Source organism: Mus caroli, chromosome 1 (assembly GCF_900094665.2).
Source record: "Mus caroli chromosome 1, CAROLI_EIJ_v1.1, whole genome shotgun sequence".
In the NCBI taxonomy this organism is placed as follows: Eukaryota; Metazoa; Chordata; class Mammalia; order Rodentia; family Muridae; genus Mus; species Mus caroli.
Window position 1 is genome coordinate 16,162,274 of NC_034570.1, and position 15,339 is coordinate 16,177,612.

The 15,339-nt window shown below is 41.7% G+C and overlaps 1 protein-coding gene across 3 annotated transcripts in view; it reads right to left on the reverse strand.

The window, feature by feature from the left end:
• The window catches only part of Pkhd1 (PKHD1 ciliary IPT domain containing fibrocystin/polyductin), a 499,157-nt gene extending 484,046 nt beyond the window's left edge, over positions 1–15,111 (reverse strand). For all 3 annotated transcript variants that reach the window (XM_029477027.1, XM_029477026.1, XM_021159032.2), the window contains exons 1-5: positions 14,956–15,111; positions 12,319–12,456; positions 10,470–10,547; positions 9,649–9,790; positions 6,048–6,156 (exon numbers count right to left, since the gene is read on the reverse strand). In XM_029477027.1, the coding sequence (XP_029332887.1) occupies positions 6,048–6,156; positions 9,649–9,790; positions 10,470–10,547; positions 12,319–12,373 (384 nt within the window). In that variant the 5' untranslated portion in view covers positions 12,374–12,456; positions 14,956–15,111. The remainder of the gene's footprint in view (positions 1–6,047; positions 6,157–9,648; positions 9,791–10,469; positions 10,548–12,318; positions 12,457–14,955) is intronic.
• Positions 15,112–15,339: the final 228 nt, after the last annotated feature.

The following is a 15,339-nucleotide window of genomic DNA, read 5'->3' on the forward strand; positions in this document are numbered from 1 at the left end:
GTCAGCCGACCCTGCGCTCTAGCTATCCCGGTGCTGATCCGGCCGGAAGAGCAGCAGCCTTATTTATAATAGTCAGAAGCTGAAAATAACCCAGATTTCCCTCAACACAGGAATGGATACAGAAAATGTGGTACATGTACACAATGGAGTACTACTCAGCTATTAAAAACAATGAATTTATGAACTTCCTAGGCAAATGGATGGATCTGGAGGATATCATTCTGAATGAGGTAACCCAATCACAAAAGAAGTCACTTGATATGCACTCACTGATAAGTGGATATTATCCCAGAAACTTAGAATACCCAAGATACAATTTGCAAAACACATGAAACTCAAGCTGAACGAGGACCAAAGTATGGATACTTTGCCCCTTTTTAGAATTGAGAACAAAACACCCATCGAAGGAGTTATAGAGACAAAGTTTGGTGCTGGGATGAACAGATGGACCATACAGAGACTGCTGCAACCTGGGATCCATCCCATACTCAGCCACCAAACACAGACACCATTGCATATACTAGCAAGATTTTGCTGAAAGGACCCTGATATAGCTGTCTCTTGTGAGGCTATGCCAGTGTCTGGCAAATATAGAAGTGGAGGCTCACAGTCATCTATTGGATGGAGCACAGGGCCCCAAATGGAGGAGCTAGAGAAAGTACCCAAGGAGCTGAAGGGGTCTGCAACCCTATAGGTGGAACAACAATATGAACTAACGAGTACCCCCAGAGCTCGTGTCTCTAGCTGCATATGTAGCAGAAGATGGCCTAGTCGGCCATCATTGGGAAGAGAGGCCCCTTGGTCTTGAAAACTTTATATGCCTCAGTACAGGGGAACACCAGGGCCAAGAAGTGGGAGTGGATGGATAGGGGAGCATGGTGGGGGGAGGGTATAGGGGACTTTTGGGATAGCATTTGAAATGTAAATGAAGAAAATACCTAACAAAAATTGAAATAAGGGAAAAAAAGGTCCACCATAAATCAGAGTAAAATAATAGTAATTTCAAAAAATGGCTCTGGAACATTATGAATCATGTAAACACAGATCTTGAAAAATGATAATTCTCTTTAAATATTAAGAGTTTGACCTTTAATAATTTCATTTTAAAAACTGTTAGCAAAATAAGATGCACAGATACTACAAAAAAAATTGTCTTAGTCAGGGTTTCTATTCCTGCACAAACATCATGACCAAGAAGCAAGTTGGGGAGGAAAGGGTTTATTCGGCTTACACTTCCATACTGCTATTCATCACCAAAGGATGCAGGACTGGAACTCAAGCAGGTCAGGAAGCAGGAGCTGATGCAGAGGCCATGGAGGGATGTTCTTTACTGGCTTGCCTCCCCTGGCTTGCTCAGCCTGCTCTCTCATAGAACCAAGACTACCAGCCCAGAGATGGTCCCACCCACAAGGGGCCCTCCCATCCTTGATCACTAATTGAGAAAATGCCTTACAGCTGGATCTCTTGGAGGCATTTCCCCAACTGACACTCCTTTCTCTGTGATAACTTCAGCCTGTGTCAAGTTGACACACAAAACCAGCCAGTACAATGATGGAAGGATTATAGTTTAAATTTTTGTCAACTTGCAACTGTATAAAATAAGAAGTTGGATATACATGAGTACAGTTGGAAAAAAAAAAAAAACAGAAGGTGACTACTTTGTGAGAAAACGTTCCAGAAAATGGGAAGAAATACTGTTTTTCCAGAAGGAGGTCATGGCTATGACCATGGCTCAGTAAGTAAAGCACTTGCCATGCAAGCATGAGGACGTGGGTTATTTTAATCCCCACAACCCATATAAAATCAGATATATGTGTTGTCATCCCAGTGTTCCTACAATGAAATGGAAAATGTAGATGTGAGAATCTCTGAAAGTTCCTGGACAAACAACAAAGAGACCCTGACTCAAACAAGATAGAAGTGAAAGATGGAGAGAAACATAATACTCTCCTTATGTTCACACACACACACACACACACACACAGTGGACACCATTGATGGCCAAAGAGGGAACATGCTGAATCCTACTTACAGAACCAGAAAACAACCTACTACGGCCCTTCTTTTTTTTTTTTAATCCCCCTCCTGATTTGCCCTCCCACAGTTCTTCATTCCATTCCTCCTCCTGTCTCCAAGAGCATGTCCCAACCCCTCTCACACACCACCCCACCCCACCATATCTCCCCACTTCCTGGGATCTCAAGTCTCTCAAGGGTTAAGTGCATCTTCTCTCACTGAGGCCAGATCAGGCAGTCCTCTGCTGCATGTGTGTCAGGGGCCTCATATCAGCTGGTGTACGCTGCCTGGTTGGTGGCTCAGGGTCTGAGAGATCTGGAGAGTCCAGGTCAGTTGAGACTGCTGCCCTCCTCCTCAGCTTCTTCCAGTATTTTCCTAATTCAACCACAGGGGTCCCTGACTTCAGTCCATTGATTGTGTGTACGTATTTGTGTCTGTCTCAATCAGCTGCTTGTTTGGCCTCTCACAGGGCAGCACTGTGGCCTTCTTAAAACACAACACAAGTTAGCTTCAGGCTTCACAAAGAAGAAACATTGCCTACTGCCAGTGCACTTGCTTTCCTCTGTCGAGCCTGAAATGTTGGAGACATTTGAATTCTTGTCTATACATCTAATAACCCATTCTTGGTTGACTAGTATCATGTTTGGCCCAAGAAGTGGCACTATTTGGAGATGTGGCCCTGTTGAAGTAGGTGTGGCCTTATTGGGGTAGGTGTGGCACTGTGGGTGTGAGCTTAAAGACCCCCATCCTAGCTGCCTGGAAGTCATTATTCTGCCTGCAGCTTCCAGATGAAGATGTAGAACTCTCAGCTCCTCCTGCACCATGTCTTCCAGGATGCTGCCATATCCCCACTTTGATGATAATAGACTGAACCTCTGAACCTGTGAGCCAGCCTCCAATTAAATGTTGTCCTTATAAGAGTTGGCTTGATCATAGTGTTTGTTCACAGCAGTAAAACTCTAACTAAGACAACTGGTATACTAATGAGAAGCAAAGAGAGAACAAGATGATTCAGAAAGCCCATCTCACTGACAAGCATCTCAGTTAGGCTAAGGGTAGAGTATTACTCCATTGGATAATCATATCAGACTATGTGAGGAAATGGAGATGCATACAAAATGGGCTGAACTGGCCAAGATTTGATCCAGGAGTTAATGTCTAACCCAGGAGAAAACTTAGTCACTTCTGGTCTCACTAGGTGCTTAGTCGGCTTTATCTCTAAACAATCTAGGATGTTGCTTCCCTTTTACAAAACAAACTACAGCAAACTGTTTAGTTTGAGCTACATCCAGCTCCCCAGGAGTTCAAATTCCCAGGGAGACTATTACCAGAAAATAACCATGGTTAATCAACAGCCCTAATCAGGCATTCAGAATGAATGGGCTGTTTAGCCAAGCTGATGGTGGCCTGTTGGGTTGTGGAGTTTAAGTATTGATGTACACAGCAGTACTGTCTGACATCAAGGCCATTTTCCTCATTCCCTCCAGGAAAGGGTTAGAAACTAGTTCACAGAAAATATGCACAGCTGGGGGGAGGGAGTCCAGATTCAACTACTATGGCTTCATAGATTAAGAGCAGGCTGTGATCTCCACAGAAGATAAAGATTAATGCAATTCCACACATGATACCAAACATTCAGTCCCAGCTCTGGCCTCCAACCCAATGACTATAATCTGCTTTTCATCTCCCACGGGGAGGCCCTTCCTACCAAAGTGACTTCCATTGGACTCTTAGAGACTTGGTTATTGCCCTCTCTCATACTCATTAAAAACTGAGGCAGATGGAGCAATCAACTTCAAAGCAAATAATGAAGCATACCTCTAGGTTTCCAACTTGAAATATAAGCTCTAGTGTGCCATCTGCCACTCTTAGAGAAGCTAGTGGGGATATATAGATTTATTTATTGCTTCACACACACACACACACACACACCTCAAAGAGTGCTGGGATATACTCAGGGTTAACCCATAATGAAAGTCTTCACTTGTGGGTGTTTTTTTTTTTTTTCAGAGTTCATATAACATAAAATGGTACTTTTTCTAAGAGAATCAGGCCTCTGGTCACCCATCAGGCTAGAGACAAAATAGTGAGAAATTAATGAGCTTCCAAAGCAGGGCTCCTACATGCTGGTCCTTGACCCCTGTGGGGTTAGCAATAGCAAGATGGGAAGGTAGGTGGGCCAGAGAGGGTGGCATAAAACAGCGGATTAGAATGTTAATGTCACAGCCGCCAGCTGCTTGATAAACCTTCTGTGAGTTCTTCAGACTTGTCAGTGCCCGCAGCAGGCTCTTTGGAGTGGGCTGGCAAGATGGAATTAATTTTTAATACCCATGGTTCCCTTAGTCCCAGTCACAGAGCAGAAAGGCCCGCTGCATTTTCTTTTACTCGAATGCCTCTCATTAACTGCATCCCCTGGTGATGGTTCATCAACTCACTAAGTTAGTGGAGCCATTCATGGACTTGTTTCCTTTAATGTGCAATTGCAGAAAGTGGGCCCCCCAACCTCTGTCCTCACTGATTTTTATACTAAGTTGGAAACTTACACCCTGGGGTGAAGGGAGCTTGGTGAGTCAGGGATGCTCAGACATTTTCTATCTATGATGATCCCCGAGCCAGAGTAGAGCTGTGATATGGCTCTTAACAAGAAAGAATTTGTCGCTTCCTTCTGCTACCTACATACAGAAACAAAATTTCAGGCAATGATATTCTTTTGGGCTGAAGGTCAAATTGTTACTTGTGATTAGATGACAAATTACCAATTTCAAAAAGTCGGTGCCTATATAATGGTATTCGAGTTGAGGTTAGGGTGGTCCTGTCTTAATTCTAAAACAGCCCTAGTTAATGAGACAGCTCTATGCTCTATAGTTCTCAGAGGTCTTTTCTACCAAGATCATGGCTGGAGCACCATGCTTCATGAGAGCTTGGTTGAAAGGATTTCTCTTTTACAGTTCATTTTACTCTAAAACTAAATGAATCTTAGGCTGAACCAAACATAAAAGTAAGCCTAGTCTAAGTGTTAAGGGTCTAAATGAAATAAGACCAGACATTGGCCTCAAGGAAACTGTTTTCAGTCTTGCCATCTTTCCTTCTTGATCCATCTGATCAAGGAGATTTCCAGGAGAATTCCAGTAACAAACATGCTTCCAGACAAGTGTCAGAAAGGGCAGCGAAAGGTGCTGTACTGGCTGGTTTTGTGTGTGTCAACTTGACACAAGCTGGAATTATCATAGAGAAAGAAGCCTCCCTTGAGGAAAGGCCTGCATGAGATCCAGTTGTAAGGCATTTTCTCAATTAGTGATCAAGGGTGGGAGGGCCCATTGTTAGTGGTGCCATCCCTGGGATGGTAGTCCTGGGTTCTATAAAGAAGCAAGCTGAGCAAGCCAGGGGAAGCAAGTCAGTAAGGAACATCCCTCCATGGCCTCTGCCTCAGCTCCTGCTTCCTGACCTGCTTGAGTTCCAGTCCTGACTTCTTTTGGTGATAAACAGCAAGTGAAAGTATAAGCTAAATAAATCCTTTCTCCCCAACTTCCTTCTCACTCTTGATGTTTCTGCAGGAATAGAAACCCTGAAGGTGCCATGAAGCAGGGAGATTGACTCCCACCTCTAGGACCTGGAATCTTTATGCCCCTTCAGTATCCAAACAATCAGAATCTGCTGAAAACATACCACTTTTCCATAAAAGCAATGTCTGTGGCTTCTCTATGAGCTTCAGGTTTCCTGCAGTCTTACAGACACATGAGGGTTCAAATCCTGACTCTGCCATTCATTGCCTGGATAATGTGGCAAGCGGTCTAGATGGCTTTGGGAGCATTGTCCTCTACACTATACATAAGGCACTTGTCTAAGCCTAATATACAAAGACCCAGTGTTTATCTTTCACAGGTAAGCCCATAGAGAAAGAAATCGCAACATTCTCTCCATATTTTTTCCTCCCTATTAAAGAAGACATGGGTTGACTCATAACTTGCCACTGATAAAACAGCATACTATCTGACCAGTTAAACACACATTCCTCTATCCTAAGAACCCACCTTGAAAGTACAGCTGTCTAGTGATCCAGGACATGGAGCACCTAGCACTTGCTCCCCAGAGCCTATTTCCAGGGAGTATGGCCCTGCATGTGCTTCTGATGGAAGAGACCTGGGGACAGAAAATGGAGATCTTTAGGAACAAAAAACCAAGAGTTCCCACTTTACCACTTCACACTCCCTGCCTGTATTTGTAATGTGGAGCTGAGTAAACATCTCTATAGCTCACCATTCACCACCCAGATCTGCTGCTTACTATAACTGCACTTTAAAGCTGAGTCCTCACCAAGAGAGACTGTACTGCTGCTACCACTACTACCACCTCCTCTTCTTTGTCATCTTCATCTTCATCGTCCTCTTCTTTGTCTTCATCTTCTCCTTCATCTTCTTCTAAGTCCTTTGAACTTAATTTAAAAGGCCCTACTTCTCATAATTAGGACTCATAGGACTTGAAAAGCATAAGACAAGCACTTCAACTAAGAAATTGTGAATACACTCAACGACCTTAAGGAGGATATAAACAAATCTCTTAAGGAAGTCTATGAAAACACAAAGAGGCTGTGGGATGAAATAATGAAAACAGTTCAAGATGTGAAAATAAAAAAAGAATCACTAAGGAAAACCCAAACTGAAACAAACCTGGAAACAAAAAAGTTAAGAAGTCACAAAACGTCAGAGGTAAATCTCAGCTACAGAGTCCAAGACATGCAAAAGAGAACCTCAGGCACTGAAGGCAAGACAGAAAAAAATGGATACCTCAGTCAAACAGAAGGTCAAATCAAAAAAAAAAAAAAAAAAAAAAAAAAGAAAGAAAGAGAAAGGAGGAAAGAAAGAAAGAAAGAAAGAAAGAAAGAAAGAAAGAAAGAAAGAAAGAAAGAAAGAAAGAAAGGGGAAAAGGAAAACTTTGAAGCAAAGGAAGTCTGGGACATCATAAGAACACTAAATTTTATCTAATAAATATTTATTTATTAAACATAAGTATTGATTTATAAGTATATGTATATGTATAAATATATACATAAAATAAATTTTTAAAAATACTAAATAAGGCAGACAGTGGTGGTGCATGCCTTTAATCCCAGCACTTGGGAGGCAGAGGCAGGCAGATTTTGGAGTTCGAGGCCAGCCTGGTCTACAGAGTAAGTTCCACAACAGCCAAGGCTACACAGAGAAACCCTGTCTAAAAACAAATAAAAAAAAAAAGTAATAACAGTGGAAAGAGAAGAAACATAGATCAAAGACATAGAAAAATTTTAAACAAAATAAAACAAAACCAAACTAAAGAAGGATGAACACATCAAGGTACAAGAAACATACAGAACAAAAACAAGAATGAATAGACTGAACCAGAAAAGAAATGTCTAAATGTATTGAATAGAGAAAAGATATTAACAGCTACCAGGGGGAAAGACTTAGCGGCAGAAACATTGGAATAACACCTGACTTCCCAATGGAGACTGAAAGCCAGAGGGGCCTGCACATATGTTCAATAAACTCTTAGAGAGGACAGATGCCAGTCCAGACTACTATACCCAGCAAAACCACCAATCACAAAAGACAGAAGAGGAAAAACACAAAACAATAAAACAAAACTTTCAAGCCAGCCCTACAAGGTCATTAGAAGAAAACTTTTCATCTGAAGCGGTTAATTCCACCCAAGAAAACACAAAGAATAAGTAATCTCAGAACAATATTTCAAATGATGGGAAGAAACTTACAATATAACAACACAATAACAGGAATCAATAAATGCTGCTCACTGATAACTCTCGGTATGTATGGTCACAGACTAATCTACTGGATTAGAAAATAGAATTCACCTTTCTGCTGCATCCAAGAAATGTACCTTACCGTCAAAGATAGACATCACCTCAGAGTAAAAAGATGGAAGATGATAATCTAAGCAAATAGACTCGAGAAGCAAGAAGGTGTGGACACTGTAATATTTGACAAAGTAGTCTTCAAACCAAAGCTAGTTAAAAGAGATAGGAAAGAATAGTATACACCTATCAAAGGAAAAATTCACCAAGAGGATATTGTAACTCTAAATAATTATGCACTGAACACAATAGTGCCCATGTTCATAAAAGAAATACTACAACTGCTAAGATATCAGTGATACTGGAAGACTTCAATACCCTCCTTTCTCATGTTAGATTCCCTGACACACACACACACACACACCCCATATACATCCATCCTCCTTTTGATCAGGTTTAGTTCCTGACTGCACAGCACCACAAATATAAGAAAGGTGAAAATGTATGCATTGTTTCCCTTGTGACAAGTTAAATGATGATGCTTCCCATTTATTAATTGCTCATTTATCTCATGCTGAGATCTTTATCAGACTGAGCTTGGGGACCCCAATGGAAGAGTTAGGGCAAGAACTGAAGGAACTGAATGGGCTTACAACCCCATAGGAAGAACAACAATATCAATCAACCAGACCCCCCAGAGCACCAAAGGACTAAACTACCAACCAGGGAGTACACATGGAGGGATTCATGGCTCCAGCCGCATATGTAGCAGAGAATGGCCTTATCTGGCATCAATGGGAGGAGATGCCCTTGGTCCTGTTAAGGCTTAATGCCCCAGTAGAGTGGAATTCTATGGAAGAAAGGCAGGAGTAGGTGGGGGTGGGGGGGAGCACCCTCGTAGAGTCAGGTAGAGGGGGAGGGAATAGGGGGACTGTGGAGGGGAAACTAGGAAAGGGCATAACAGTTAAAATGTAAATAAATAAAATGACCAATAAAAATGTTTTAAAAGATTTTTTAAAAGAAAGTAAAGAAAGATTGTAAGAGCCAGACGTCTGGTCAGAGTCTGCTACGGGATTGTGCCTCCTAGTGATGTCAGACGCTACACCCATAAAGTTTCACCAAGCCTCACCAATGTGACTACCCAAATGTGAGCCAAAGAAAGACAATAAGCATGTCAAAGCAAATGGGGGAGAGCCCAGGAGACCTCAGCCCTACACAGAGAATTATAGGCACCTGAAGAAAGCTAAGAGTGGGAGAGACGGTCTTCCAGGAAAGAACACACCATCTCCTTATCCAGTGCCAAACCCTGAAAACGTGCGTACGTACAAGTAACATTATACAGCATGAGCAGGTTATATTTAGGGGTGTGTGTGTGTGTGTGTGTGTGTGTGTGTGTATGTGTGTAACATTAATGGGAAAGAGGAGCATAAATTTGAAAGAGAGCAAGGGAAGGTCTGCGAGAGTGTTCAGAGGGAGGAAAAGCAATGTGATTATATTATATTACGATCCCCAAAATGAAATTAAAGTAAAGCAGACAAAATTTAAAGTTCTACAGACGAAACGGCCATTGATGAGTGGTGGCTTTTGCTTGTGATACTGTTAATTTTTGCTTTCTTTCATTTGTCTTTTTTTGCCATAGCCAGACCTTTTTTTCTGTTTTCTCCTCCGAGAGAGATTAGAGGAAAAGAATTTTTTAAGCATATGAGTGTATCCACAGAGAATGTTTTTACAGTCACACCTGATAATTGTAGTCACTGCAGGAGTTGTCTAGCATTCCACCCAAAACTCCTAAGCAAAGCAAAGCCTGTTCGGCCTGCCAGGTTTTATACTTCGGGCAAGTGTACCTGGTCTGGCATGTCACCACAGGCAAATCCACGAAGACCGGAGAGACGTCACAGGGGATTCTCAAGGTAGGTATTGCCACACTCACCAGGTCTATCTGCAGCTGAGAGCCATTGTTGGGGTAAAGAATACTCCTATTCAAACCTAAACACAAAGAGAAATCTCAGGCTGAGAACACAGCGCAGGGCAATGCAAATATTGGCCACAAGAGGGCAATGTAAGATATTGCGTTTGCCTGAGGATAAAATTAATCCTCATTTCCAAAGGCAATTACAGTGTTTTACAAAAGTTCTATGAGCCTATAAATGTTTTCTCTCTGTCTCTCTCTGTCTCTCTGTCTCTGTCTCTGTCTCTGTCTTTCTCTCTCTCTCTCTCTCTCTCTCTCTCTCTCTCTCTCTCTCTCTCTCTCTCTCTCTCTCTCTCTCTCTCTCTCTCTCTGTCTTCATGTCTGCCTACTCCCTAGAAAAGAGTGTTTCATCCCTCCAAGTTGATTTGTGCTATGGTGGAAACGGGCATGGTAAGGCATGGTTTACATAACAGAATCACTTGTAAGGGCAACCGCCAAGAGGGAGTAGTATTTCTGTGCTGTCCACTTCCATGTCACTTCGTCTTCCCAAGCATCCCACCGTGAGGATGTTGATGCTACAGTGGCCTCTGCTGTGACACTGACTACTTAGCATCTGCAAAGACAGAGTTGGGTCTCTGTTCATCCCGCTCAGTCCCTTCTTTGAGCTGTTCTTAAACAAAGAAGCGAGAATTTATAATTCTTTGGATTTTTACATCAATAAATTCAACACCCAAATTCAGAAAAGCCCAAACCTACCGTCAAATACAACTGTGATCCATGTTCCTCCTGCAAGGCTACCTTCTGCGGGTTCAATCTGGAAACTCGAGTAAGGCTCTATCAATAAGAGAACACGTTGGTTGTGAAGGTGATGTACAATATAGTAGCACATCCAATACTTTAAAGCAGACTTTAGGGTGTACATACAATCCAGAGGGCAGATGAAGCACGGATCAGTGGGCCCTATGACCAGAGTTTCTGGTTCAAAGTGTCCACTTCTATTCAGGCATTATTGGTCCAGAGAATTTACCTTCAGAGTCCTACTTTAAGAAAAATGGATGGCTCTCATTTTACCAATCCAGAATCCCAATGTTCATCAGGAAAGTCCTGAATTTCTGCTTCCCTTAGAAATAATCTCAAAGATAAGCTTGAACATACAATGCCTCTCTTCTCTTTTACACTCTTTATTCAGACGACCACATTGAAATGTAAAGGTTACGACTTATATTATATATTCCTACTTCTTGGGAAGAGGAAAAACTTTTTTTCCTCCAGTACAGGGGAACACCAGGGCCAAGAAGTGGGAGTGGGTGGGTAGGGGAGCAGGGTGGGGGAGGGTATAGGGGACTTTCGGGATAGCATTTGAAATGTAAATGAAGAAAATATCTAATAAAAACTTTTTTTTAAATTTATTTTATGTGAGTATGCTGTTGCACTCTTCAGACACACCAGAAGAGGGCATCAGACCCCATTAGATGGTGGTGAGCTACCATGGGGTTGCTGAGAATTGAACTCAGGACCTCTGGAAGAGCACTCAGCGCTCTTAACCACTGAGCCACCTCTCCAGCCCGAGGAAAAACTTAAGATATGCCTGATTCCTTTCTTCTTCTTCTTCTTGTCCTCGAGTTTTCTGCTTTGTGCTCTTCCGAGTACATAATCAGAACCACTCCCCAGATGCATCCAAGGCAATCATGATTTTTGCTTTGAATGATCATAGACAGACTAAAGTGAGAGTGCTGTAGAACTTCCTTTAGGAGACAAAGCGAGTAGGAACTTTAAATACTGGGTTACATTGGGTTAATAACATCTTGAAGATATTCCCAGATATGTCTTGGTCAAGGCAAAGCCACTCCCAGGAGGCTAGCAAAAATTACTCAGTACCTCCATATGATAATAAACAAATAAAGTGTTATGTGTTATCTGTAGAAACCTGCTTCATTTCCATGTCAAGAAATTCCAAGGGTAAACCAGGCATTGCCTGTGAACTAGCCCAGGGCATTATGTATAGAAACCATGTAGGTAGCTCACTACACACCTAAGACTGATGGAAACCCATTCACATCAACATGTCAGCCACATCATACCGTCCTCAGACCCCAGAGATGATTACATACTTTCATTCGAAAAAGACAAAAAGTATCATAAGAAAATACAGATTACTAAACTCGGAGAAGCCCGAAGCATGATTAGAGGAAAAGTGTAATTGTAATACAAGCAGCCATTAGTCACCAAGACACAATCCCTTAGGAAAGATAGAACAATGAAATCTAGTAAGAATTATATCTACTAGCCCCAAAACAAAGATTATAGAAAAAGTTATTAAAATTTTTGAAATATTTGAATTGTAACAGTAACCCCTACTGGCCATTAAAAGTTGACATATCTATTTATAACAATTTAGCAGGAAAACCAATTATTATTTTAGATCAGAGAGCAGATACTTCAATACTTCTTTCTAAAATGATGGCTTCACTCACATTTTAAGTGAGCAAGTAAAACTTGCATATGTCTACAGTATAAAAGCAAGATAATATTTCCTTTACTAATAATAGTTGTCAAGGTAACCTAGTGGTCTGATCTGCACTCTGTTCATACACTTTATACTTACTTGCTAACAGTAGTACTTCCATACTCAGCAGAGAGACCAGCCAGGCAAGCATCATGTCCAGTTAGTTCAGCTCTATTGAGATTCCTCAGATATTAGAAGCATTTTTTAGGGTTGATTAGCGCCATGTAGTTTTTGTGCCTTATAAAACATAAAGTAGAAAAAATTCTGCTTTGCCTGTGTACTATCAATGAGTTATGTTGAGACAGAAAATTAAAGAGATTATTTAAATGTAGTGCTAGCCCAACAAGTATGGCTCTAACTCACTGAAAAAGACTCCCTACCCCCTACCCCACCCTCACCCCTATCCTCCAACGCACACACACACACACACACACACACACACACACACACGGCACATGGAGGCCATTACAGAAAGCCACAAATGGTGAAAATGTAGAGAAGAGCTGCCTCAGGGTGCCCAGTCCAAATAGATACATCTACAACAAAACCCCTACCCATAAGTCTCTGAGAACATAAAGAAAGAGGGGGCAGAAAGATTATAAGGGCCAGAGGACCAGGAAGTCTGCTACAATATAGCATCATCTAGATATGACAGGAAAGCCACACCTATGAAATCTCTTCAAAAAGCCCTGGCCAATGACAACAAGCTGACATGCCAGCATGGATAAGGGAAAGTACATGGGGACCCTCTCCTGGATGAAAAGCTACTGGCAATTAAAAACAGATGACCTCATCATATTGTATTTACATATTTATCCACATATATATGTAACAATAATAATTAATAAGAAGCTGTGTGGGAGGGACTGGGCTGGAAAGAGTAAGGGAAAAGGAAAGATTTAATTACATTTAAAACAATTAAACAAATATATAATTAAATGATGTAATACTATCTCCTCTAGAGGCACCTACTATCTTCCTAGGCGCAGAAGAGAATCAGCATACAAGAAACATTATAGAAAACCACAGCTCACTCATCTTGTCTCAATAGCTATTTAATGCATGTTTAAACCAATTTACCATTGTGCAAAAAAGGTAATCTTAAGAATAACTTTTAGTTATCTGGGCACTGGTAACCAGCCAGGGTTCCATGTTGCTTTCTCATACCCCAGCTTCCCTTCCTATGATGGTCAGATTTGAATCCTACATGATAGACACATTGTATTTCTTATTAGCAATTAAGCAAGGCTTCCATTTGCCGATCTCTATCTCAGCCATTAATCTCCCATGACTTTATCAGCTACTGGCCTTGTTCTCCAGTAAATTTTTCCTCAGTAGTCTCTCTCAAATTTCCAGTTCACATCCTAGGAGCCGAAGCCAGATACTATCTGTGTGCTGTCATGCCGGCCTTGCCTCTAGAGATCACTCTGAATCAGTCCAGAGACCAGTTATCCATTTCCATACAGGTCATGATATAAGGGCCTGATATAGTATTCAAAGACTTAATTCTTTGATATATTTTTAAATACCACATATCTGATTTTACAGCTCTAGAATAAATGGCTTTTTCTCCATGCTGAAGAAAACAGAATTCACATAGCCTGGCCCTATGAAGGCTGAGAGTTCCTCTCTAACACCAACCAGAAGTGATTAGACAAATATTCCTAAAACTCTAGCTCTGAAGGTCTCTGAAAGCTTGAAAACCGTAATGAATAAGCCCATGTCATTACATATACATTAATGTAAATTTCTACAAAAAACGCTCAATGTGGTAGCAGTTACAACCGTTTCAGAACGCCCCAGTAGTTTCAGGACAAGAATGTCTAGCAATGTCTGCCTGCCCAATTGTAGTGAATTTATCATACAGGTGTGTCCTGTTTAAGCTGGCCCAAAAGAGATAATAACTTCTATTGAGTTCAGGACTGGGAAGGTTTATTACACACCCAATAGATGCTGAACATTGTACTGGAAGGCAGGAAAATAAAAAGTCCTTCTGTCTGTCCTTAGTCCCCAGCAAAGAGGAGGCGTGGAGGCTTTTGAGATTTGAAAGGAGTGTTGGTGTTACCAGGTGTCCTTCTGCCTTGCAAAATTTCCTACACCCTTCGGTCTATTTGTAATTGAATTCAATTTACAAACATCCAGCGTTCAAAAGCGCATGTCCTACAAAAGCACAACGGAGAGAGGATTCCATACCTAGCCCAAAGGCACGGTCCAGCTTGCATGTTCTGCCAGGCATGCAGGCCAATCTGGGCATACTATTTTATAATATTTCATCTTAATGTCCGGCCCCATGCTTAGAACAAGCATAATAACAGCCCACTTAGAACAACAGAAATAAGCACCCCACAATGAGCTCCAATAAACTTGAAGTTCAGAAATACCTATTTTTTTTCTCCAAAACAAAACAGTTATCTCAACCATAAATGTCTCTTTGCTGGGTGGGGATTCATTCAAGTCTACTCATCGTTCCTGGTGATAAACTCAGTGTCCAGTTTCTTTTAAGGAGAATGTTTCAGCCACAGAGACGTGCACTGTGCATTGAGTTTAGTCCTCTTCCTGGCTGCTTTCTCTTTCTTCTGCCCCTCCCGCATCCCTCTTCTCTCAGCATCCCCTCCTCTGGGAGCCTAAAAGACAAGTTTCCATGCTTCCCTCCCACTCCCACTTCCTTTTGCTTACTGCAATGACAGTGGGAGATGCAGCGCTAGAAAAGGAAGTCTTTTCTGAATCAAACAGTACCTGATGCTGTGTCAGCCTTGTGCCTCACATGAGAGAAACCGTTCCCTTTTAAATGAAGCCGCGTTATTCGGTGGCAGGCCAGCCTGCAGCTAGCTAGCTAGCTAAGATGCAGGTAGCTCACTTCCTGTTGGACTGGAACTCACCTAACTCGCTTGTGTCCTGGCTAAACATGCACCAGAGTGAAAATTCACAAATGACCACAGAGCAAGTTTAATAATTAACGCGAGCCACTTAGAGACCCAAAGAAAAGGCTGCTTACATTTTTCTCCACTTACTGCATGTGTCTCAGACAAGAATTTAAAAAAAAAAAAAAAACAAAAACAAAAACAAAAAAAAAAACCAGTCTGGCCAGTGTGGCCAGTGGGCACTCAGTAACTGAAAGGA